The following is a 26,611-nucleotide window of genomic DNA, read 5'->3' as shown; positions in this document are numbered from 1 at the left end:
TGTCTGGTACTTATACTCTGCACTGACAATAAAGTTTAATCTGATCTAATCTCATTTTCGTCTCAGATTTGTTATTGCTTCATTGTTGCCCAAAGCATTTTACTACACTGTCTAAACTAGGCTGTATTCTGTGGATATGACAAATAAACTCTGATTTGATTTCATACTGTAGGCTGTAGACATGAAGACGTGAAGACAATAACAACAGCGCTGTGTTAAACTGTGATAGACCAGTAAGATGGAGAGGGCAGTGACTGTGTTTGGGAGCCATGCTCCATTTTGTAGCCAATTAAAACGCCCGGAACACTCTAGGTGGTTGTGATTGTCCCGGAACTTTTTGGCAGTTGGTGTTTTCACTTTCATTTTCTGTGGTAACTTTCTTTTCCACAGAAATATATGAAAACATTAGTCTGGAAAAGGGACATTGAGCCCAGTAAGAGTGGGTATGGATGGCGTGAGAGTGCGGTGGTGGGGCTGGAGCCTCCATCAGCTCCCTTCTCTCTCCCGCGGGCAGCTGACTCAGCAGTCGTAGCCACAGGCTCGGTTTGAGATTCGATGCGTGAATCAGGAGCTCTGCTCCGCCAGTGAGGTAAAGACAGAATAAATGTCTTGCTAACACATTTTGACAGGGTGGGAGGGTGAATGAAATGCCAATGACCAAACAAGCACTTTTTTCCCCCCGCTGGCGTTAGGAAAATGATATTCAGTTACAGTGCGGGGAGGGAAGAAGAAGAATAACTTTCCAGCCCAATGACTTTTTCTTTGAATACCCACAGTGCCCAATTCTCTGTGTAGTTACATCTTTCAAAATCAATTCACCTCTTCAGACTCCACTGAACCCACACACACAAGAGAGATGGGTCTATTTTCCCGAAAAACAGGAGATAAATTCATCCGACACTTTTTAGGGGAGTTGTTTAAAAAATCTTTTTAATCTCTTTTATTACACATGAATCATTCATTAAGGCAGCATGATGGTGGTGGTGGGGGGAGTGGGGGTGGGGGGTGGGGTTAGCAGTGAGATTATGGATGGATAACGGTCTGGGTGTTGGTCTCAGAGCTGGCTGCGTACGTTCTTGATGACCTCCCTCCACTTCTGGACAGGAGGGCTTCCGCTGGCCACCAGCCTCCTCAGCAGGGAGCTGGGCTCCAGGTAGGGCACGTCAGGGTGGGCCCGGTGGTAGTGCTCCAGCCGCTCCAGCACCACGGCCAGGCCCACCGTCCCGGCGTAGTACATGGGCCCGCCCTTGTGCGGCGGCCAGCCGTAGCCGTGCACGTAGATGGCGTCGACGTCCTCCGGCCCCGCCGCCACGCCCTCCTCCAGGACGCGGAAGCCCTCGTTGACGAGCGCGTAGAGGCAGCGCTCCAGCACCTCCTGCGGGTCGACGCGGCGCGCCGTCAGCCCGTGGCTCCTCCTGTACTCCTCCAGGAGGCCGTGGACCCAGGGGTCCGACCGGGCCACCCGGCCGCCGGGCTTGTCGTAGAGGTACCACCCCTGGCCCGTCTTCTGGCCGAAGCGGCCCCGCTCGCAGACCAGGTCGGGCAGCGGGCTGTAGCGGCGGCCCAGACGCCTCCTGGCGGGCTGGTCAGGGTCCACCGCCGCCCCGGGGCCCGTCTGCCCCGCCTCTTTCCTGATCCTCCACCCGACGTCCAGGCCGGAGAGGTCCGACATGCGGAAGACGCCCATGGCGATGCCGAACTCCTCCAGCGCCCGGTCCACCAGCTCCGGGGTGGCGCCCTCCTCCAGCAGGAAGGCGGCCTGCTCCAGGTAGGGCTTGACCAGGCGGTTGCCCACGAAGCCCGGGCAGTTGCCGACGGCGACGCTCACTTTGCCCATCCTCTTGCCCAGCGCCATGGCGGTGGCCACGGCCTCGGGGGCCGAGCGCGGGCCGGCCACCACCTCCAGGAGCTTCATCACGTGGGCCGGGGCGAAGAAGTGCATGCCCACCACCAGCCCCGGGCTGTGGGTCACGGAGGCCAGGCGGTCCACGTCCAGGCCCGAGGTGTTGGTGCACAGCAGGGTGCCGGGCCGGCACAGGACGGACAGCTGCCTGAACACCCGCTCCTTCAGCGCCAGGTCCTCGAACACGGCCTCCACCACCAGGTCGGCGTCGCGGATGTCCTGGAGATCGCCGCTGATGTGGAGGAGGTCTTTTTTCGGAGGGGTGGTGGCGGGCTGCCCCCCCTCCCCGGCCCCGGCCCCCGCGCCCCCCCGTCTCTGCGCCTCTCTCTCCAGCATGGCCGGGACCGCCCGGCGGGCCTCGCTCAGCTGCTTCGGCTGGGTCTCCACGGCAACCACGGAGACCCCCGCCAGGGCCAGCGCCACGGCGATACCCCTCCCCATGGTGCCTAGACCTGAGCAGGCGAGAAGCGGGAGACAAGACGTGATAAATCAAAATCAGATCATGTCACGTTTGAGTGCTTCATTTACACTCTGCAAGAGTGTAATGAAAAGGCTTTAGGGTAAGTGTGAGAATGAGAGTGTGCTTGGTTGAAAAGATGGGGAAAATGGTGCCCATGGGACATGAAGAAGAACACAAAAGATGGGGGGGGGGGGTTCTAGAATGACTCACGAGAGGCATTAACCTGACCTCTATGTTTTAATGTCACCTCATAAGTCCCCCCCCCCCTAATGACAATGGATGAATGACACTCATATTAACCTGCATTAGAGGCACATTAACCAACTCACAGTGATGGAATCAGTTGTTATTAGATTCAGCCTTGGTTGCACAATGCAGGACTAATTAAATATTATTCCCAACCCCTGCATTTTTGGTGTGCCAAACACACCATCTGTCTGTGGGTGAAAGCTTGTATCAGAGCTGCCAAGTCCTCTCAGCTGATACCTGGGAGAAGGCATGACATGGGCTCCCCTCTCCCCACCTGTTCACCAAATTATATAATAATAATAATATATTGTATAATTTATTATAATGTTATATAATATCCCTTTTTGGCTCAGAGTGGGGTACCTCTGAAAACTACCATAAGTATTTTTAAGGCACACTCCGTAGTTTGTGAAGCCGTTTTAGGATATATCGATTGATGGTATAAAGTGCCCTGCGTAAGTCATGGGAGAGTGAAGCATGTTGACCTCTTCAGTTCAGGCGTGGCAGAGCATCACCAGAGAAGACCCCCAGCGTCTGGGGGGTCAAGGGGTCGCGGACGTCAGGCAGTTATTGCACGCCAAGGATTGTCGACCAAATACTAAACATGAGTGCTTAATTTGGACATTATGTGAATCTGTCATAGTGGTGCCCTGTAATAGGGGGTATGTATACATACAGGTATGTATAAAAACTGTTGTAATTACTGAATGGTGCAACCAAGAGGGACATAAATACCCTTAAATAGAAGCTGACAGTCTATACTTTAACCTCATAGTAATGATGTGAGTACAGAGCGGAATGAATAAAAAAATGCTACACTGTCCCGTAACTTACTGCACTGTGTTTACCCTGGGAGGGTATTACCCAGATGCCCAACCTGACCTCATCCCAACATACAGGCTGTTTCACTCCAAACGGGAAACAAACGATGTAGAGCTTCAAAACGTTGTATGTTTGTTGTATGAACTACCACTTCACAGACTGTCAGTCCTTGCATCCAGAGTTCTGTTTTTTTTCTCTTCTCGAAATGACAAGATTTTGGCTTTAAGTTCAGTCAGTCCTCTGTGTACTTTCAGGGTTCCTACAAGTTTCAACAAGTCAAATTTAAGACCTTTTTAGACCTTTTTTGGACCTCTTTGAATATAATTGTAGACCTATTCGCGACACCATATGATACCTTTTTGTCATCCTCGAGGTGATGAAATTAGGGATTTCACTGCCATACAGAAAAAGGAAGCAAATTGGCATTTTTTTGGTTCCAGCTTGATTAATTTCCACGTAAATAGATGTGGTCGGACATGATTTCCTTGCAGGATCTCATTTTTAAGACCTAGCACCTAATTTTTAGACCGGATAACTGAAATGTATAGTTGGATTGTTGGATTTTAGACTTTAAGACTTTTTAAGACCAGCGCAGGAACCCTGTACTTTTCATAAACAGACGTCGTGAGATGACCCCCCCCCCCCCCCCCCCCCAACAACAAAAAAAAATCTTCTTACCGATGACGGCTGCTTTGTGGACGGGTCTGGCTCGGCTGTTGTCCCAACGCGCCCCTCCGGGAAGACTCCATTTCCCAACCGCCCTCTGGGCGAAGAAGCAGTACTGCAGAGCGCGGGCCTGGCCCGAGTTGAACAGGGAGGCCATCAGGTCCTCCTCGCGGGCCATGCCCTGGGCGTAGGGCAGGGTGGCGGCCGCCCTCACAGCCTGGACGCAGGCCAGAGGCGCCAGGGCCCCCCGGGAGCGCTGGCGCACCGCGACCATGGCCCCCTCCAGGAGGGCCTCCACGCCCGGGGGGCACGGGCACGGCCGGGAGCTGAGGCGGCGGTCGTCCAGAGGCTTGCCTGTTCAGAAACAAACAAACAAACAAACAAACAACAACAACATCTGAGTCATCATGCTTCATTCATCCTGACACGGTTTCAACCCAACCTGACAGGTGATTCATTCACACAGTCCTTTTCTTTTTTTGTTTTGTTTTTCCCCCCACTACCCTGAGGGAAATTTATGAGCAAATTCTAATGTCTTTCTGAGAAACTATATGAACGAAAGACATGAATATAAAGACTTGTGTGCCATGGATAACCTCCTGATGTTATCCAACTACTCAGTTTTCACATTTTAAAAGGCACTTTGATACTTTGTGCAGCCCTGCGCATAATCTTCTCAGCCTTACTTCTATTCAATCCACACAGAGAGATAGTCTACACACAGACAGCTACTCTACACAGACAGCTATTCTACACACAGACAGCTAGTCTACACACAGACAGCTACTCTACACAGACAGCTAGTCTACACACAGACAGCTAGTCTACACACAGACAGCTAGTCTACACACAGACAGCTACCCCCACCCCCCCATTGACGGCAACTACTACGGCTACCTAAAAAGCTTGGAACAAGCCCTATCGAATACAGCAGGGGTAGTGGTGGCCTAGTGGATAGTGACTGGTGATCATCAGAAGGTCATGAGTTCAGATGCCATCTGGGAACACCACCACTAGTGTGCCCTTGACTAAGGCACTTAGCCCTAAATTACTCCTGTGAGAGAGACTGTCCCTGTAATCTCAAATTATAAATCGCTTTGGATGAAAGAGTCTGCTAAATGGTTAAAATGTAATATAAAATCTCACTCTCAGCCGAGCTGCCCAAAGTTGGCAAGCCTAAAGTAGAAGACGAAGATGAAACTCCACCACACACGTTTTCAGACTCGCTAACAACGTCAAAACCAGAGAACAATAACCACGGAGGAGGACAGCTCCCCAAAAACCTTGTTAGAAGGCTCTTAAGTCCCCTTCCTGTCTCTGCTGACATGATTACATGGGACAGTAGTGAGATCCACGGCAGCTTTATTGAATTACATTCATCTGTGGGTCCGGGGCCAGGAAAGTGGGTCAGCGTAGCCAGCCCTTAAAGGGACAGCGTCGTCATCGGATGGTTGTCTTGACGATGGGTCCCCGTGTCGGGAGCAATGACAGAAAAGTACATTTCTGTCTGGCAATCAATCTCCATGCAATGAGTAGTCGAGCAAGATAATGAACTGTCTGAGAGAACTGCAGCTTTAACGAAATAGTCGGTCTACTTGTTTTCTGCGCATTGGTGAACTGTCAGCCGATGCCTGTATGACACTCCACTGTGATTGTAATGTACTTTGGGGGGGTGGTATTATTTCTGCGATTATCTCTGGCAGTTAATCTGTAAATGGTTGGACGTTGGATTTGTTGTTGACAGATGTGTCAGGCAGATGTTGCAACTGCTGGGGTAAAAAGTTAATCTCTTAGACAGGAAGTCCTCCCGCTGAGAGTGTTTGTGTTTGTGTGAGAGAGAGTGTACGTGTGTGTATGTGTGTGTGTGTATGACAGAGTGTATGTGTGTGTGAGAGAGAGAGAGAGAGAGAGAGAGAGTGTGTGTGTGTGTGCGTGTGAGAGAGAGAGACAGAGAGAGTGTCTGCGTGTGTGCGTGCGTGCGTGTGTATATATGTGTGAGAGAGTAAGCCAGAAAGAGAGAAAGAGAGAGAGGTTGTGTTGAACACAGTCAGAAACCAATCTACTATTCACTGTGTGTGTGTGTGTGTGTGTGTGTGTGTGAACTGCCAAACTAATCCACAAGGAGTCCCATCACAGAGTTCATGAAAGAAATACAGCATTTCATCAGAAACACAGCAGCTAACTTAATACGCCTCAAAGTCAGACTCATTCCAGATTCGGTGAGTAACACCTGTGAGTGAAACACTGCACCGATGTTATTGTTAGTCCCTGAGCAACATGGTAAATGGTAAATGGACTGACTTATATAGAGCCTTTATCCAAAGCGCTTTACAACAGCCTCTCATTCACCCATTCACACACACATTCACACACCAATGGCGGCAAGCTACCATGCAAGGCGTCGGCCCGCTCACTGGGAGCAATTTGGGGTTCAGTGTCTTGCCCAAGAACACTTCGACATGTGGCCAGCCGGGGCTCGAACCGCCGATCTGCGATCATTAGGTCGGCTCTACCTCCTGCGCCACAGCCACCCCATTTTAACATTGACGTCAAAAGTTGGACTCTCCATCGTTTAAATGGAAGGATCCTATTCCACCTTGAGTCATTGGATCAAGGTGGTTTATGTACCATATTAAATGGGAGAAGATTAGATACACTGTTAGAGGATCTACTAGGAAATTCTTCACTATTTGCCAACCTTTCTTGAAGATATGGAATCTGACAGCATGATAATGTAGTATAATTTCATTTTGTTTGTGTTATTTATTTTACTTTTATGGATGTCTGGCTATGTATAATGTCTGTATGTATGTATGTATGTATGTATGTATGTATGTATGTATGTATGTATGTATGTATGTATGTATGTATATGTCTGGTATTTGGGGGATGGGGGATATATTTAAGTTTGTTCTTTGTTGGTCCTGTTTGGACCTGTGATGTACTGTGGAAAATACAATAAAGAAGCCCTGGACTCTCCTTCACTCGTCATGTGTGAGTGACTTCACACACTACACTACATTGTTTACCATTTAGCAGACGCTTTTATCCAAAGCGACTTACAATTACAGATTACAGGGACAGTCTCCCTGGAGTAACTTAGGGCTAAGTGCTTTACTCAAGGACACACTAGTGGAGGTGTTCCCAGGTGGGATTTGTACTCATGACTTTCTAATCACCAGTCCAACTCCCTATCCACTACTAGGCCATCACTAACCCCCCACCTTCTCCCATAAAACCAATCTTCATTTGTATGTAAACTCCCATGATGCCAACCATGGTGGCATCTATCTGAATCCAAATAGTAACATTCAAATTTGTACATTTACATTTTTAGCATTTAGCAGATGCTTTTATCCAAAGCGACTTACAACAAATGCATGCATGTCTAAGTAAGTGAGTCATCTAGACATCAGTCGTCATAAGAAAAAGTAATCTATGCTAGGACCAGGGGCCATTGGCAGTCACCATGCTACAAGAAGGAAGGATATATATATATATATTATATATATATATATATATATATATTGTTTTCTTTGCAGTAGATTAGTATGTTCTCTATGTGAGAGAGCTGCTGTGTGAGGACCCTGTCTCAGTCCATCTCTGGACAGACACACTCCCAGCACTCACACCAGGACTGATGCTAATGGTCCTCTGTGGCTGAGCTGGTAGAGCATGGCGCTAGGTTGTGGGTTGTTAGGTTGTGGGTTCGATTACCGCTGGGACCATATATACAGAAAAATGTATACACTCACTGCAATGTATGCAAGTTGCGAGGTAATAACCATGTCTGACACAGAGAGGGCTGGCTGAGGTAACAACCATGTCTGACACACAGAGAGGGCTGGCTGAGGTAACAACCATGTCTGACACAGAGAGGGCTGGCTGAGGTAACAACCATGTCTGACACACAGAGAGGGCTGGCTGAGGTAACAACCATGTCTGACACACAGAGAGAGAGGGCTGGCTGAGGTAACAACCATGTCTGACACACAGAGAGAGGGCTGGCTGAGGTAACAACCATGTCTGACACACAGAGAGAGGGCTGGCTGAGGTAACAACCATGTCTGACACACAGAGAGAGAGGGCTGGCTGAGGTAACAACCATGTCTGACACATAGAGAGGGCTGGCTGAGGTAACAACCATGTCTGACACACAGAGAGAGAGGACTGGCTGAGGTAACAACCATGTCTGGCACACAGAGAGAGAGGGCTGGCTGAGGTAACTACCATGTCTGACACACACACAGAGAGGGCTGGCTGAGGTAACAACCATGTCTGACACACAGAGAGAGAGGGCTGGCTGAGGTAACTACCATGTCTGACACACACACAGAGAGGGCTGGCTGAGGTAACAACCATGTCTGACACACAGAGAGAGGGCTGGCTGAGGTAACAACCATGTCTGACACACAGAGAGGGCTGGCTGAGGTAACAACCATGTCTGACACACAGAGAGAGGGCTGGCTGAGGTAACAACCATGTCTGACACACAGAGGGGGCTGGCTGAGGTAACAACCATGTCTGACACACAGAGAGAGGACTGGCTGAGGTAACAACCATGTCTGACACACAGAGAGGGCTGGCTGAGGTAACAACCATGTCTGACACACAGAGAGAGAGGGCTGGCTGAGGTAACAACCATGTCTGGCACACAGAGAGAGAGGGCTGGCTGAGGTAACAACCATGTCTGACACACAGAGAGAGGGCTGGCTGAGGTAACTACCATGTCTGACACACAGAGAGAGGGCTGGCTGAGGTAACAACCATGTCTGACACACAGAGAGAGAGGGCTGGCTGAGGTAACAACCATGTCTGACACACAGAGAGAGGGCTGGCTGAGGTAACTACCATGTATGGCACACAGAGGGGGCTGGCTAAAGTGTTATCGTCCTCCTGGTCTAAACTGCCGCCTGTGGACTCGTACCTCTCTGACACATCACCCGGGGCCTCCTCCACTGTAGAGCGACGTTGGAGGGGGAAGGGTTCAGATCTCCTCCGCCTGCCTTTCTACTCTGGATTGTTCAGGGTCCTTCTGGTTCCCCACAAGCATCGCGACGCCCCCTCAACACCGACTTTCCTCTCCCACTCAAAGCTTTTGGTTTTGGCAGCACTACCTGCACGATAATATGTAAAGTAGGCTATGTTGTACAGAAGCTCATATTCAATAAGTATACCCCCTTAAAAAACATATAATAATACTACTACTACTACTACCAATAATAATAAAACACTAAAATCAGAGAAAAATGTTTGTTTGTAGCCTGGTTCATAGCTACAGCTGCACTCACTGAACACTTTATCAGGAACACTATACTAATACTGGGTAGGGCTCCCTTTATTAGGAACACTATACTAATACTGGGTAGGGTTTCCCTTTATTAGGAACACTATACTAATACTGGGTAGGGCCTCCCTTTATTAGGAACACTATACTAATACTGGGTAGGGTCTCCCTTTATTAGGAACACTATACTAATACTGGGTAGGGTTTCCCTTTATTAGGAACACTATACTAATACTGGGTAGGGCCTCCCTTTATTAGGAACACTATACTAATACTGGGTAGGGTCTCCCTTTATTAGGAACACTATACTAATACTGGGTAGGGTTTCCCTTTATTAGGAACACTATACTAATACTGGGTATGGTCTCCCTTTATTAGGAACACTATACTAATACTGGGTAGGGTCTCCCTTTATTAGGAACACTATACTAATACTGGGTAGGGTCTCCCTTTATTAGGAACACTATACTAATACTGGGTAGGGCCTACCTTTATTAGGAACACTATACTAATACTGGGTAGGGTTTCCCTTTATTAGGAACACTCTACTAATACTGGGTAGGGCCTCCCTTTATTAGGAACACTATACTAATACTGGGTAGGGTCTCCCTTTATTAGGAACACTATACTAATACTGGGTAGGGCCTCCCATTGCTCTCAGAATAGCCTAATTTCTTCATGGCATTGATTCCACAAGATGTTGGAAACATTCCTTTGAGGTTTTGGTCCATGATGACATGACTGCATCACGCAATTCCTGTAGGCCTAGATTTTTCTGGTGCACTTTCAAGCTGTGACTCTGCCGTTCTACCACCTCCCAAAGGTGTTCTATTTGATTCAGATCCTGTGACTGGGAAAGCCACTGAAGAACACTGAACTCATTGTCATGTTCATGAAACCAGTGTGAGACGACTTTTGCTTTGTGACACGGTGCATTCTCATGCTGGGATGCACATGGTCCGCAACAATACACAAACAGGCTGTGGCATTCAAGCGATAATTGATTGGTATGAACGGGCCCAAAGTGTGCCAAGAAAACACTTCCCACGCCATTACACCACCTGAATGAATGAGAAGGTGTACAGGTGTTCCTAATAAAGTGTTCGGTGAGTGTATTGATGTTTGAAATGGAGGTGGTGAGAAATGGGTTGGACCGTGTTGTCAAGGAGGAAAGAGAGAGGTGCTGTCATGCCAAAACCTGGCAGCTGCCAAATCCTGGCAGGGCCATCAACGATTCAGGAGCGAATTACGTGTGAAATTAGCATGCTAGCAGGTGTTTTCATATAAAATGTGCCATGGCAGTCAAACACTCAGAGAAAGCCTGGTTCACATGAGCAGCAGTAGCTACAGGGATAATTGTCAGGTTTGGGGGTTCGCTCTATTAGGTGAGCAACCCTTTGGCGTCCCCTGGTGTGTATGTATGTATTTTTGTCTGTCCTAATTATTGTGATTGTTAACTGGTGTGAATGCTTAGTCTTAAGGCCAATGCACACGGCCCCGATTTTGTCGCACCGCCGAATTCGATTGCATTGTTTTGAATGAGACAATGCACCAGACCCGTCACCAGGGCCCAGTCTTAGGGTGGGCCAATGAACTGCATGGGGGGGCACAATTATTATTAACTATTTTATATAATCCGATATGCTATGGTATTCGTCATGCAACACTGACATGCACTAGTTGCAGAGGCTAAATTGGACACGTAGCCTACCGATGAAGATTAGACCTAAAATTATCAGAATGCAGCAAATAACATAACAATAAACACAGGCGAAGCTGGTTTATTACAAGACCTTGTCAACCCGAGTAGGCCTAAGCTAAAATTATTTGAATGCAAGTTACTTTATAGCGTGGAGAGGCCAAGTTGTGCATTACAATGCGCACAGGTCAATAATTGGCACCAACCCGGCACACTTACAAGAACAAGAATTAAATAAATGCCAGGGACGTGCAACTTTCAACTTTCAAATGATTGGTTGTCACTAGAATCCCGTCCAACAAAATGAAAAACACACTATTGTTTCTCAATTTTAATGTCTTCATTTAACATAAAATGTGAATAATTTAAAAAATATAAATACATTTCTTTATTTTTAATTTCATATCTGGCTGCCAGTTGGGGGGGCACCAGCACGTCTGTGGGCGGGCCCGGCCCCCTGAGGCCCGCCCATAGTGACGGGCCTGCAATGCGCACGGCGTGCGATGCGATATTATCGCACGACAACATTCGATTCTCCATTCACACCAATTGAAATAATTCAAAGAATTGAGAATCGAATGTTGTCGTGCGACAAAATCGCACGCCGTGTGCATTGGCCTTTAGTCTATTTATATCCCCCTGTGTCTTCCCTCATTGTCGGTTGTTCGCTATATGTTACGTGAGTTGTGTGCGTCTTTCGTGAGCCTTAATCGTTCCTCGCCTGCATGGAATCTAAGTATTGAAAGACTGTTGCAAGTTCATTGCCTTGGACTATTGACAGAGTTTTCGGAGACTAAGCTTTCTCCTCTTTTGTTTTAGCGTTTATTGTGCGGTTAGTTATTCCTCGTTTACTCAAATAAAGAGTGCCTTTATTTTGAATTCTACTACTGCATCTCGTCTCCTCTGTTCTGCACTGCACCTGGGTCCAAACACGACAGCTACTCCTAACAGATAGTAATAGAACTGTGAACATAGGAGTGAGGAAAATGTCTCCCCTTTGTGTCCTCAACCAATCTCTGAAAGGTCACTCATCATTAGATTAGATTCAACCTTTTCGTCATTGCACAGAGTACAATGAAATGCTCTAGGTAGAGGGGCAGCCATAGTCAGCGCCCCTGGAGCAATTTGGGGAATTAGAGCACAACGGCATTGGTAGATAGGCACCTTAGACATGCCAACAACCCGAGAGTCACCAGCTCACATGCAGCTCACATGCTCACAGCTCACATGCATCTTGTGAGTACAAATAGATCATGGGTTTGTACCAGCGCTATACGGTTGCTATCTGCAACGCTGTGAATGTTTCACCTGCAGTGCATGAGCACTATAGGTAGTTAATTTCTGTCAATGTAGTTCATTTCTGTCAATCAGCCCAGAAAATCAAAAGCACTTTGACGAAGCTGACTCCTGCGAGGCAACGGGGCTGATGATGCCAAAGGCACCCACAAGGCACTGCTGCACTGTGACCATGGAAACTCAACACACGTGAAGGCTAGTGTGAAGTGTGAGGTACATTAGCTCCGTCACCGATATGAAAGAAGACCAGTGGAGAAGAAAACAGGCGACCGAATCAGTAAAAGATTTAAGGACAAGACTAATGTCACTGATGTTTAACAGGAGGATGACCGGTCCATTCTGAGGGCAGCAGACCAGCGGAAGGTCGGCTATTCGTTCAATGGACCTATCGCTAAGCCACGGCCCCTTTGAAAACTCGGACAAACAAACAACGATTCACTGACAGTGACTGACTGACCGACCGTGACTGAATGACATTCAGTGCCGGGATTTCTGATTTACCACAGCAATTAATAGACATGTTTTTTTTTTTAAAGATGACAAGAATATTTAGTCTAGAAGCTTTTCACCATCAGATATTAGCGAGTTGTTTGTCCGAGTTTTCTGCCTGTAGTGACTTTTGCTGTGATTGGACAATTTCTATTTTGGGGCGTGGCTTAGCGATAGGTCCATTCAGAATCAAGTTCATTGTTACATCCCATTATACAAGTATAAGAGAGTCAAATTCTTAGGCTTCGGTTCCTCAACATTGCAGCAAAAAGAGAAAATGGTAATAGTTATACCAAACATTTATATCACAAGAGACAACAAAGTAGTATAATAATAGAAATTATAAATAAAATAATTAGCATGAGCGTAGCCCTGGGGTAGCAGCAGATGACAGCAGATAAGGCATCTGTATGTGGCCTGACTGTCTTCCTGTATCGGTGACAAAGTGGACCCATGTTATTGTGCCACCCATGTAAATATGCACCCTCCTGCAGGTCACAGGGGCTAATTAGCCCACCACTAATTAAGTCAACCTTTAACAACTTCAATTCTGAGCAGATGTGAGCTACAGGCTACTAACCTAATGGTATGCAAAGAACGGGGGGCGGCGTGAAGGGGGGGGGGGCATGATTAATATTACATTCATAACAATGTTTGTCCCTTTTTTTACCCTTTCTGAATAATACATCAAACGCACTGAAGACATCTGAACGCATCTGACAGCGGCTATGAAACATTTATCTGGGTTGTTCGTGCTCTCCCCCGCCTCTCGACTCCAGAGGCTACGGGGCTAACACTTCCTGTCGGGCTAACACTTCCTGTTGTCATCTCACCACATCCTACCTGCCACGCTCAGGGCGAACTCCACCGCCAGCTCCCTGGCGTTCTGATCCGTCACCTGGTCTACGATCCCCAGCCTCAGAGCCTCCGGAGCGAACACGTGGCGGCCTGGGGGAGGAGGGGGTGCGCTTTATTTAATGTTTGTCTGAGTGAGGATCATACACACCATCATACACACCATCATACACACCATCATACACACCTGGGGGGTAAATAAAACAGTAAATGGACTGCACTTATATAGCGCCTTATTCCAAAGCGCTTTACAACGGCCTCTCGTTCACCCATTCACACACACATTCACACACTAATGGCGGCAAGCTACCATGCAAGGCGCCGGGCCCGCTCATTGGGAGCAATTTGGGGTTCAGTGTCTTGCCCAAGGACACCTCGACATGTGTCCAGCCGGGGTTCAAACTGCCGATCTGCTGACCTTGCGGTCATTAGACGCCGGCTCTACCTCCTGAGCCACAGCCGCCCCACATGGGGGTATGGGGGGGTATTCCATCATCGTTGCTAAAGGAAAATCCAGGCTTATTTTTTATGAAGTCTCACAAGACTTATCAAAAATAAGCCTGGATTTGCCTTTAGCGATGTTGATGGAATACCCCCCCAGGGCCCAGTTGTTAAAAACCTTTAATCTGGATCAGAATGATCCCGGTTCTTATTTGCTATCCTGGATCAGATCTATCTGGCTGGATTCTGAGTCCTACAGGGGAAATCAGCCAGATAGATCTGATCCTGGATAGCAAAAAAGAACCGGGATCATTCTGATCCAGATTAAACGTTTTGAACAACTGGGCCCTGACAATTTCTCATGAGTTCTGAATGGAGACGTCTCCTGTTCCTGTGTGTTCCTCTTCTCGTAGGACAATGCTGTCAGTAAAGGCCATTCATCATCATACAGTTTGTGTATCAAGCCTACTATGATGGAACTGGTAATTATGCAATGCTGCCACCTGCTGGCAGAATGGATCAATACCCAAAGTTCCCCGCAGTGCACTTTCTAGTGTTTTATAAATACTGTACCACAACTTGTATGCAGTGGCGGCTGGTGATAAAAATGTTGGGTGGGGCACAGGTTATGGGGGCATGCTCCACAGGGAAGAATATCAACTTTAAAATCTGGATTTACAGTCGATTTTAGCATGAGAATATATGACTTAATTATTTTTATATATAACTTATTAAAGGGCAAACTGCAAACACAACAAAAATATCAACTGGAATAGTCTTTGTTAGCAGAGTAGACCTAATGTTAACAGAATGGACTTATACCCTTTGTCTATCTGTGCAGCGGTAAGGTGAATAATTCTAGTTGTCTTGTTTAGCCATTCAACTAGGCATTATTTATCCAATGGAGAAAGACATGGAACACAATGCAATTGTGATAATAAATGTGTTCTTTGTTACTTCTTTAATTAAATTAAAGTGTACCTTTCTATTATCATACAATATTTCCTTGAACATGTAAACTCTATAATCATACAGTTGTCTTTCTATTAGTTGTCTCTGTCATACTGAACTGTTTGTTATCATCCTGAACTATCTCTGTTGCTCACCTCAGTTCTGTCTCTATTGCTCTCCTCTCCTGTTGTCTGTCTCTCTGTTGCTCTCCTCTCCTGTTGTCTGTCCGAATATCGGTTGTTAAGTCGCGACGTGTTTCCGGGTCCAAAGTTGGCTGAGGTGCTGTCTTTGAAATGCCGCAATAATAATAATAATAAATTATATTTATATAGCGCTTTTCCGAGGCTCAAATACCCTGACAATATGGGGAAAACGGGAAAGTGCTGTGTCCCTTGTTGTATGAATAGATCCGAGTCTAAAAAAAGATTACACTGTCATTCTACCGCTGTAGTACACTGGTAATCTGGTGCGGAGAATTTCTGGTTTGGACCCGGAAATTGCAAAACGTCACGTTTGACGTCAGACTTAACAACCGGATATTCAGGGCTCTCAAGTCTCACGCGTTTTTTAAATTTTTACTACCCCTAGTGGTAGTGGCCCTAGGCTGCAGCCTAGGTAAGCCTATAATCTGCGCATGCTCGGGGCGCATTTTTTGCGCCCCGACCGAGAAATAGGAGACAGCCAATTGGAGCGCTGCTACAGCTCACGTGTAAGCCAAAAGTATTTGCAGTGCCATAGACTGCCATTCGGCCGGCGCCCCGACTCCTCCCCTATGTATTTTCACAGTGAATTTTACACACACACAGATAAAATGTTTATTGTATTGGAGGATTTTTAATGAATGCTGATAGGCGCCGACAGAATATCAGCCGTATTTTATGAATAAACAATGTTTATTTTTTAAAAACTTTTACAAGTCGCAACTAGGAAGTGGGGGCGCTTTGGAAGGTGGGGGCGGTGCCCTAGCGCCCTCTATTGGCCAGCCGCCACTGCTTGTATGTGTTTAATTACAATTGATTTTTCATGACACACTATGAATACAAACCACAGCTTTATAGACTTCGTATGAATACAAACCACAGCTTTATAGACTTCAGTCATCTATGTATTGAACTGCACAGTCCATCTTGTTCAGTTAACAGATGGGGAGACATTAAGTCATTAAGACATTAAGTCATTAAGTTCAAGGAGTGATTCAATGATCAGGGGGGTATTCCATCAACGCCGCTAAAGGAAAATCCATAGTTATATTGATAAGACTTGTGAGAGTCATCACCTTTAGTGATGTTGATGGAATACCCACCAGACTTTATATGCTGTTGTTGCTGTGGTGCATCTTCCATGGTTACCTGTTGTGAAGAGGCCCAATGCAGCGGCAGGTTGTCACGGTTACCTGAGTGATGCGGTCCAAGGCAGCAGGTTGTCATGGTTACCTGTTGTGATGAGGTCCAAGGCAGAAGGTTGTCATGGTTACCTGTAGTGATGAGGTCCAAGGCAGAAGCCAGCAGGTTGTCATGGTTACCTGTAGTGATGAGGTCCAAGGCAGCAGCCAGCAGGTTGTCATGGTTACCTGTAGTGATCAGGTCCAAGGCAGCAGGTTGTCATGGTTACCTGTAGTGATCAGGTCCAAGGCAGCAAGTTGTCATGGTTACCTGTAGTGATCAGGTCCAAGGCAGAAGCAGGTTGTCATGGTTACCTGTAGTGATGAGGTCCAGGGCAGCGGCAGGTTGTCATGGTTACCTGTAGTGATCAGGTCCAGGGCAGCGGCAGGTTGTCATGGTTACCTGTAGTGATCAGGTCCAGGGCAGCGGCAGGTTGTCATGGTTACCTGTAGTGATCAGGTCCAGGTTGTCATGGTTACCTGTAGTGATCAGGTCCAGGTTGTCATGGTTACCTGTAGTGATCAGGTCCAGGTTGTCATGGTTACCTGTAGTGATCAGGTCCAGGTTGTCATGGTTACCTGTAGTGATCAGGTCCAGGTTGTCATGGTTACCTGTAGTGATCAGGTCCAGGGCAGCGGCAGGTTGTCATGGTTACCTGTAGTGATGAGGTCCAAGGCAGCCGGCACCCCTATGAGTCTGGGCAGGCGCTGTGACCCCCCCGCGGCAGGCAGCAGACCCAGGGTCACCTCAGGAAGTCCTAACCGGGCCTGAAACGTTACAATACGTTATTCAGGGTTCCCACACCTTCTGAAACATCAAAATCAAGCACCTTTCAAGGACTTTCAAGGACTTTCAAGGACTTTAAGGACTTTAAGGACTTTAAGGACTCAAGACTCCCTCAAATTCAAGGACCCAACACGGCATAGTTTGAGACAGATCTAGATGAGAATTTATATAATAGGAACTAGAGATGCTCCGATCTGATCGGCGCCGATCGATATCGGCCGATATGCCCTTGATCGGTTTTGATCGGAGTTCTCAAAACGGCCGATCAAACACGGCCGATCAGTTTCCATAGAGAAATGGCGTCGCCAGTCTGGCAATATGCTTTGCTAGTGAGTTCTACCGTTAGTGCTGTGTTATGTTGTTGCATGTTACGGTGAGGCCAACGCAGTGGTATGGGGGAACTTGGCTGAGAGCTTTTAGCTAGCAGGCTAATTTGCATTCCGAAGCAGCTCAGGCGGTGCGTTCGTACATTCGCTCTGAGGGGCGCCGAAGCGCACGCTGGGTTCAGCGTCATAAAGGGACCGAGTCACTTGATTGGACGAGAGGCGTTCCATGAGTGCTGATCAGATTTCCAGAGCGAATGTTACGAGCGCAGCCTCACAAGCAGCACGAGTCTTCCTCTGTGCACCTTGCACAAGTGTAGATAGCGAGCGACTTTTCAGCATAGCAGGACATATTTTAGATGATAAGAGGAACAGGCTGAGTGCCAAAAACGCTGAGATGCTTGTATTTCTCAAGGCTAATCTGCCAGTGATGCTGCTTAATCAGAAGTAAGGTTTGAGTCTGAAATCTCCTTAGGTGCAATGTTTTGTTTTTTTGTTTTATTGATTATTGCTGAATTGCTGTCTTATCTCCTCCTAAATATGACTTGAAACTGACTGACTTGAAACAGTATTTTATATTTGGCTATAGCCTGTTTATGTTGCAGTTTAGTTTGGGTATGTTTATTGTTCCTCAGGAAAGCTACAGTTACAGTATAAGCTCCAAGTTCTCTAAGAGACCCTAGTTCCTCTCATTCGAGTGGAATGTTGCACATTTGATGTGACAGTGTACATTTTATTTATTATGATTTTTATTTTCACATTTTATTTGTTTTTCCTGAAGTAAGCTACAGGTGGTTGTGAATTCAATAAAACAGATGGTTGTCAATTCATGATACTTTCTCATCTCCTAATTTCATTTGAATACTTAATATACAATGTCAATGGTGTTAAGAATAATTAAAAACATAAATAATGCTACACAATAAATAGAATGCTTCAATTGCCATTTTCGACGCTGTGATCGGTGATCGGTGATATCGGATCGGCAGATCACTGATTCCAGTGATCGGCACCAAAAACCCTGATCGGAGCATCTCTAATAGGAACTATCCACTCACAGACAACAATTAAAAAGAGAGGCTTGAATGGTATCTTGCCTTCTCTACCACAGCACAGCAAAACAATATATTGTGAAATATGTGTAAAGTTAAGCAATACAGAGACTTATTTATTAGTTGACGAGCTAAGTATTTTTTTTTTGAATATATATAAACTCCTCAAAAAAAGTTTGGAAACGTTATTTCAGTCGATTCTTCCTCCCCTTTACTAATACCAATTGGTATTGTATTTTATATAGTTGGAAAGCCTTATTAGTCACCTTTACAACCAGTAAAGGATCAATAACTTGTAAGGATCATGCATTCGTGGAATGAGTAACACTCATAACAGCGGGAGCTGACCTTAGAGTGTGACCCTGGAAGGAGTACGTAACCAGCGGGAGCTGACCTTAGAGTGTGCGATGCGGTAGTGGCAGCCCAGCGCCAGCTCCAGGCCGCCGCCCAGCGCCACACCCTCCACGGCCGCCACCACGGGCTTGTCCCCAGACTCGATGGCATGGATCATGGGTACCAGCGGGGGTCCAAACATGGGCCCCGCAAACTCTGTGATGTCAGCTCCTGTTAGCAGAAATAACAAACGGCTGAATCAACGTAACTGTTGTGTGTGTGTGTGTGTGTGTCCATAGTTTGTTCAAGGTTGTGTCTGTGCATGTCAGTAGTTTTGTCTGAAACTTTGTGACCAGACCCTGCTGGTCGCTCTTGAAAAAGAGATTTGATCTCAGCGAGACTAACCTGTATAAATAAAAGGTTGAATAAATAAAAGAGCCAAATGGATGTTGTTGATCGACAGCAAATATAAAGAATGCAAGCAAACAACGATTACAGGGCCAAAACCTAAGACAGTTTTACCCCCCAAAGAATCAAGACCCAAGACAGCTTTTACCCCCACAGAATTTGCCATTCTGTCCACAGATGACCACGGCCTTCACCTCGGGGTCACGCAGGGCTCTCTGCACCGTGTCAACAATGCCCTGTCGCACAGCGGCGCTGTGGAGGAGGAGAGAAGGGTGAACATGAATAGGAACCTGCATCAAAATCCATAGAAACACCATGTAGGAGAGTCCACAGCAGTGTTAGTATAATAGTATAATGCACCATGCATTTCAATATCAGACTGTTTTAGTGAGACATGGTGATAAATCCATACAAAAGATCTATAGCTAAACCACGTTGCCTTTGTTTTGTATGGTGTGGCACTTTGGGGTGAGCAAATGAATGAATGCAAACTGAAGCGCTCTAAAACAAGAACACACATGCATGCACTACTGCTGTCAATGTTTTATTATCACTATATTATACTGTATCGTTGGTTGCTGTTGACTGTTGTTTATCGAGGTGCAAAGCATTTCATTATACATCAACGGCTAGTATGTGATGTAGGTGACGAATACAGTTTGATTAGATGTATGACTGCAGACAGCAGAGACCTCCACTCACCTGAGAGCGTTGACAGGCGGGTTCTGCAGAGTGATTAAGGCAACTGATCCCGAAACCCGACTGTACTGGGCCATGTCAACACACACACACACACACACACTCCTTACATGCCCGTTCCGAACAGGCAGCTCATGTTGGAGTTGGACTTTAGAGCGTCTGGTTGTCACGCCGCCGTCACCTCTCCCTCACATAAGTGACTGTGACTGAGCTCATTGGCTGTGTTCGGAATGGTATACTAGCATACTGCATACTAGCATACTCAATGAGTATATACTGCATACTGCCTACTAAATTCATAATAAGTATGTGAAAACCAGCCGACCGTTTACACACTATGCATACTGCCTCCCAGAATGCATTTCGCCGGGAGAGGCGAATTTAAACCTCCACTTTAAACCTCCATTAGCTAAAATATGTACTTTTCTCGCATACTCAAATCTCGCATACTATACAGTGTGAACGTACTACATACTCAAACTCTACGTCATATCTAGTATGCTATTCCGAACACAGCCTTTGTGAATGTCTCACTTTATCACTCTACCAGAGGGGGTGAAACAACACTGTCATGGTTCTCTGATAACAGACAGACTCATGGCACAGAACACCGTCTGTCTGTAGGCTTCTACAGCTGATACAGCTAAGGTCTCTGTGTGATGTTGTGTTGGTTGGTGTGACACACATGTCACAAACAATGACATCACCTAACTTTATTATCACCTAACTTTATTATCACCTAACTTTATTATCATCTAACTTTATTATCACCTAACTTTATTATCACCTAACTTTATTATCACCTAACTTTATTATCACCTAACTTTATTATCACCTAACTTTATTTGTTTGCTTGATTCTTTTTTCTTTAGCGCAAGCGTATCTTGGGTCGGATGTGACGACATAACTGTCAGTCCGTCTCTACGTGTCGTCCCCCGTCCCAAAGTCAACCGAACATTGGTTCCAGCTCAGCGAAGAGAGATGCGTGGATATTATTAGACTTCTAAGACAGGGGGGAAATATAGGCTGAATATGCGCTCGATATTGGGGTTAATCGTTGTTGTTGTCACGGCTACCTCTTACCTGTATATATTGTCCTCGTATCTACCCGAGGGGCCCCGACGCCCCCACCGCCAAGAAGGAGAGCATGGAGGAAAGTCCGCCGAGCAGCCCGCGGACAGTGGCGGGCAGAGGTATGCATGCAGTGTCTCTTCTACCACTTCTACCTATGTATGCACGCAGTGTCACTTCTACCTATGCATGCACGCAGTGTCACTTCTACCTATGCATGCATGCAGTGTCACTTCTACCTATGCATGCATGCAGTGTCACTTCTACCTATGCATGCATGCAGTGTCACTTCTACCTATGCATGCATGCAGTGTAACTTCTACCTATGCATGCACGCAGTGTCACTTCTACCTATGCATGCATGCAGTGTCACTTCTACCTATGCATGCACGCAGTGTCACGTCTACCTATGCATGCATGCAGTGTCACTTCTACCTACCTATGCATGCACGCAGTGTCACTTCTACCTATGCATGCATGCAGTGTCACTTCTACCTATGCATGCATGCAGTGTCACTTCTGCCTATGCATGCATGCAGTGTCACTTCTACCTAATGCATGCATGCAGTGTCACTTCTACCTATGCATGCATGCAGTGTCACTTCTACCTATGCATGCATGCAGGGTCACTTCTACCTATGCATGCATGCAGGGTCACTTCTACATACAGTACAGGCCAAAAGTTTGGACACACCTTCTCATTCAATGTGTTTCCTTTATTTTCATGACAATTTACATTGTAGATTCTCACTGAAGGCATCACAACTATGAATGAACAATGTGGAATGATGTACTTAACAAAAAAGTGTGAAATAACTCTAAATATGTCTTATATTTTAGATTCCTCAAAGTAGCCACCCTTTGCTTTTTTGTTGTTAATAAAATAAATGTTTGTTGTTGTTAATAAAATATATAATAATAATATTAAATATATATATAATAACATATTATTATTAACACATATTATATTTAATATTATTATTATATATTTTATTAACAACAAAAAAGCAAAGGGTGGCTACTTTGAGGAATCTAAAATATAAGACATATTTAGAGTTATTTCACACTTTATTGTTAAATACATAATTCCTATGTGTTCATTTGACACTCAACCCATGTATTGCGCCATCACACATTACCTATCGCTGTTACACTCATTCTGTATGTATTTTACTGTATGACTGTTATTTACTATCATTACTTTTAGTGCGTATATTTATGTTTACTTTTTATACTTTTATACTGTTTTGTTGATGTTGATTGATGTTGTCGAGTTGCTCCGCCTCAAGCATTCCGTTTCATTGTATACTTGATGTAATGACACATAAACTTGAAACTTTAATCATGAGTGATTGATCAATGGTCATCGTTGCATGTTCTATCCTCAGTCTCACGTCTGTCAACCAGCGTCTGTCAATAACCTGTCACTGTCTGCCTGTTTCCCAATAGCTCTTCCAAAGGTTGAACATGAAGGGGAGGGTGAAGATTGGGACATTTCTCTCTAACTGTCAATGGGGTGTGAATGTGATTAGTGCTGTTTAACCAAGCCCTGTCCTTAACCCCGGGCCCCTTCCATAACACTTGCCTAAGAAGTCCTTATCTGTGACAACAACCTCCTATATCAGCACCGCTATAAACAAGCTGTGATATTCTGGTTCTGCCTCAGACTGACGTTCCCCTCGGACCTGAAGGAGCTGAAGGAACTGGCCGGGCTGCTGCAGTTCTACAAGACGGAGCACACTGGCTACGTCCTGCTGCTGTTCTGCAGCGCGTATCTCTACAAGCAGGCCTTCGCCATCCCGGGCTCCTCCTTCCTGGTAAACACACGAAACAGGCGTCATGTTGTTGCAAACTGTAGCTGATAACAACCTGGTAATAACCTGGACATGCCATCTCACCTCAGTTACACACACACACACACACACACACACACAACACACACACACACACACACACAACACACAACACACAACACACACACACACACACACACACACACACACTCATACGGACTACTGCCTGCCGCAGTAAAACACAACTCCTTCGGCTGGCTTGATCGGGGAGTCAGGCTGTGGGGATGTTAAATCACACTGGACTGTTCTTACTGTATAATGTTTTAGATGCGAGTTGCTGTAACACCTTCATTTCCCCTCAGGGATCAATAAAGTACCTATCTATCTATCTATCTATCTATCTGTCTGTCTGTCTGTCTGTCTGTCTGTCTGTCTGTCTGTCTGTCTCTCTCTCTCTCTCTCTCTCCCCCCCTCTCTCCCCCTCTCTCTCTCTCTCTCTATCTATCTATCTATACAGACACTACTGCCTGTACACACAGTCAAAGACATGTGACTGGGTTCAAACCTGGGTCGGGTTTAATAAGACTGTTACCCCACTATTCTAAAGCCAAGACAACTGACCACCTCAGGTGCCTGCTGCAGCCTGTAGTAATCGTCGTCGTCGTCGTCGTCGTCATCATCAGCTATAATACCTTTCCTTGACTGTCTCTGTCTCTCTGTCACTTGCAGAACATTCTAGCGGGAGCGTTGTTCGGCCCATGGGAGGGTCTGGTCCTGGCGTGCGTCCTGACCACGGTGGGCTCCACCCTGTGTTACCTCCTGTCCCAGGCCTTCGGCAAACGCTACATCAGCAGCCTCTTCCCTGACAAGGTGGCCATGCTTCAGAGGAAGGTAATGAAGTTTCGTCAACAGTCAAATGTATTTTCATATTTTCATCCAACAGCTGCAATACATCCTCACGACCACTGGGTGGTAGCAGAGAGTTAATGTACTACATTCACCTCATTCATTCAGATTATTTAATTTTTTTATTTCTTTTTACCTTTTTCCAAAAAAAAACACTCAGTGCATTTGTGTTTTTATAATGTGTTTTGTAATGTGTATGTGTGTGTGATGTCTCTTATCTGCAACAAGAACAGTTTAGACCTAAGAGTGAGACAGTAACATGTTCCATCAGTACAAAAGAAGAGATTTGGTGAGGCTGCATTCTCATTTTATGCACCCAAATTGTGGAATGCACTGCCAGTTTACATTAGGGATGCAACCTCAGCAAATATGTTCAAGTCAAGACTATAAACCCATCTTTTTAATATTGCCTTTAAATGAGTAAATAATTAAATTATGATTATATAATGATTGGAGCACTTTGAGCTGCAACATTTGCAGGAAAAGCGCTATACAAATAAAGTTGATATTATTATTATTATTATTATTATTATTATTATCTCAATCTGAATCGTCTCTCTCTCAGGTGGAGGAGAACGAGGGCAGCCTGTTCTTCTTCCTGCTCTTCCTGAGGTTCTTCCCCATGACGCCCAACTGGTTCCTGAACATGTCCGCCCCGGTCGTCAACATCCCCGTCAGCTTCTTCTTCTGCTCCGTCTTCATCGGTAAGTAGGGTTGCAATGGCAACTGTCCCGTTGTTCAAATCAAATCAAATCAAATTTTATTTGTATAGCGCATTTCTTACAAGATGCAACTCAATGCGCTTCACACAATGAAAATGTTCAGTCAATCAGTCAATCAATCAATCAATACTGACAGAGCCTTGAGCAGGCAAAAGTAAAAACCTGTATACTATGTAGCCAGGAAAAATTCCCTTGCAGCCCTCTACCAATAGAGCGACTACTAGCCAGTTTGCCTACCAGTACCCAGCGGTCCCCAAGGGGAGGCCAAGGACCACCGGCACAAAGCAAGCAAGCAAGGGCAAAAACCTGTACACCATGTATCCAGGAAAAATTCCTTGCATATTATCGGCGTACACACTGTCCATAAATTTAGTGTTATATTTGCATCGTTCTGCATCCAGCATGGTCACAGGTCCTGCCAAAAGAGAATCTTAAGCACAGTTATGATGCAACAACACAATAAAGACAATAAAGATGACAGCAATACAACCTGATGGTGGTCGTGGTACACCCTTGTACCGGTTCCAGTACTGCTCTAGGTGCTATTTGGAGCTGACAGTGCCTCATCAGCACCCGGGTCCATTTTCCTGTCAACACAAATCTCAAAACACGAGTATGGTGTAATGGCCTAGTGATCCTAGTTCTATAATGTCCAATGTCTCCCTTAGTATCATAGTAGTTGTTAGGCTGGGGTGTCCCATATTTGAGGGGCTAGGTGGATATATTACAGGACGGGAGGACCTCCCTCGTCCTGTATATCCATCCAATCACAGGCCTCCCTCATGCGTAGCCTACATATAGCGTAAATGTGCCAATACCTGTAAACCTCATACCCCGCCCTGTGCAGTGGCACGCCATCTTTCGTCCCGTACTCAATCGAGTGTTTTTCCTGTCTCCCTTCCCCGTGGCAGGCCTGCTCCCGTACAACTTTATCTGCGTCCAGACGGGGGCCATGTTGTCGGAGGTGTCGTCCCTGGACGACCTGTTCTCCTGGGCGCGGCTGCTGCAGCTGCTGGGGATGGCCTGCGTGGCGCTGCTCCCCGGCGCTCTGATCCGCCGCTACAGCCAGAGACGCCTGCGGCTGGACGCGCCCGAGGCGAACGGCCTCGGCGCCGCCGACAAGAAGACTCAGTGAGCCCCGGGCTAGCTTGGGGATAGCTGGGGTTAGCCTGGGTTATCTTGGGTTATCTTGGGTTATTTTAGGTTAGCTTGAGTTAGCTTGGGTTAGCCTGGGTTATTTTAGGTTAGCTTGAGTTAGCCTGGGTTAGCTTGGGTTAGTCTGGCTTAGCTTGGGTTATCTTGGGTTATTTTAGGTTAGACTGGGTTATCTTGGGTTATCTTGGGTTATTTTAGGTTAGCTTGGGTTATTTTAGGTTAGCCTGGGTTAGCTTGGGTTAGTCTGGGTTAGCTTGGGTTATCTTGCGTTATTTTAGGTTAGCCTGGGTTAGCTTGGGTTAGCCTGGGTTATTTTGGGGATATTTGGGGATAGCTTGGGTTAGCCTGGGTTAGTTGGGGTTATCTTGGGTTATCTTGGGTTAGTCTGGGTTATTTTTGGATAGCTTGGGTTACACTGGGTTATTTTAGGTTAGCCTGAGTTATCTTTGGGTTATCTTGGGTTATTTTATCTTAGCCTGGGTTAGCTTGGGTGAGCTTGGGTTATCTTGGGTTATTTTAGGTTAGCCTGGGTTAGCTTGGATTAGCCTGGGTTAGTCTGGGTTATCTTGGGTTAGCCTGGGTTATTTTGGGATAGTTGGGGATAGCTTTGCTTAGCCTGGGTTAGCTTGGGTTATCCTGGGTTATCTTGAGGTTAGCTGGGGTTAGCTTGGTCCATCCTACGCCTCATGGCTATCAGGAGGCTGAAGAGGAGAGGAGAGAGCTTCAGAGAGGTTCTATCAGGAGGCTGAAGAGGAGAGGAGAGATGTTGACGGTGTGGAAGCCATGCTTGCTAACTGTCTCTCTGGTAATCAAGACTGCTCGCAACAAAATGATATCTAATATCAATATGTTTGGACCTTTGG

At 46.2% G+C, this 26,611-nt stretch overlaps 2 protein-coding genes across 2 annotated transcripts; one reads left to right on the top strand and one right to left on the bottom strand.

Annotated features, from left to right (window-relative positions):
• Positions 1 to 913: 913 nt before the first annotated feature.
• Positions 914 to 20,255, bottom strand: ehhadh (enoyl-CoA, hydratase/3-hydroxyacyl CoA dehydrogenase). Its single transcript, XM_080536471.1, has 7 exons — positions 20,105 to 20,255; positions 19,551 to 19,654; positions 19,056 to 19,225; positions 17,156 to 17,267; positions 13,715 to 13,819; positions 4,113 to 4,454; positions 914 to 2,355 (listed from the first exon to the last, which is right to left on the bottom strand). The coding sequence occupies exons 1-7, from the start codon at positions 20,176 to 20,178 to the stop codon at positions 1,055 to 1,057; spliced, it is 2,208 nt and encodes a 735-aa protein (XP_080392597.1). The 5' UTR covers positions 20,179 to 20,255; the 3' UTR covers positions 914 to 1,054.
• An 866-nt stretch (positions 20,256 to 21,121) lies between these two features.
• Positions 21,122 to 25,728, top strand: tmem41aa (transmembrane protein 41aa; the record flags this gene model as incomplete). The annotated part of the gene is made up of 5 exons (XM_080537235.1): positions 21,122 to 21,294; positions 22,839 to 22,989; positions 23,695 to 23,856; positions 24,437 to 24,575; positions 25,505 to 25,728. The coding sequence occupies exons 1-5, from the start codon at positions 21,134 to 21,136 to the stop codon at positions 25,726 to 25,728; spliced, it is 837 nt and encodes a 278-aa protein (XP_080393361.1). The 5' UTR covers positions 21,122 to 21,133.
• Positions 25,729 to 26,611: the final 883 nt, after the last annotated feature.

Source organism: Nansenia antarctica, assembly GCF_963989245.1.
Source record: "Nansenia antarctica genome assembly, chromosome: 7".
Lineage (NCBI taxonomy): Eukaryota > Metazoa > Chordata > Actinopteri > Argentiniformes > Microstomatidae > Nansenia > Nansenia antarctica.
The sequence above is the reverse complement of the archived record's forward strand: the minus strand, read 5'-3'. Positions and strand labels throughout refer to the sequence as shown.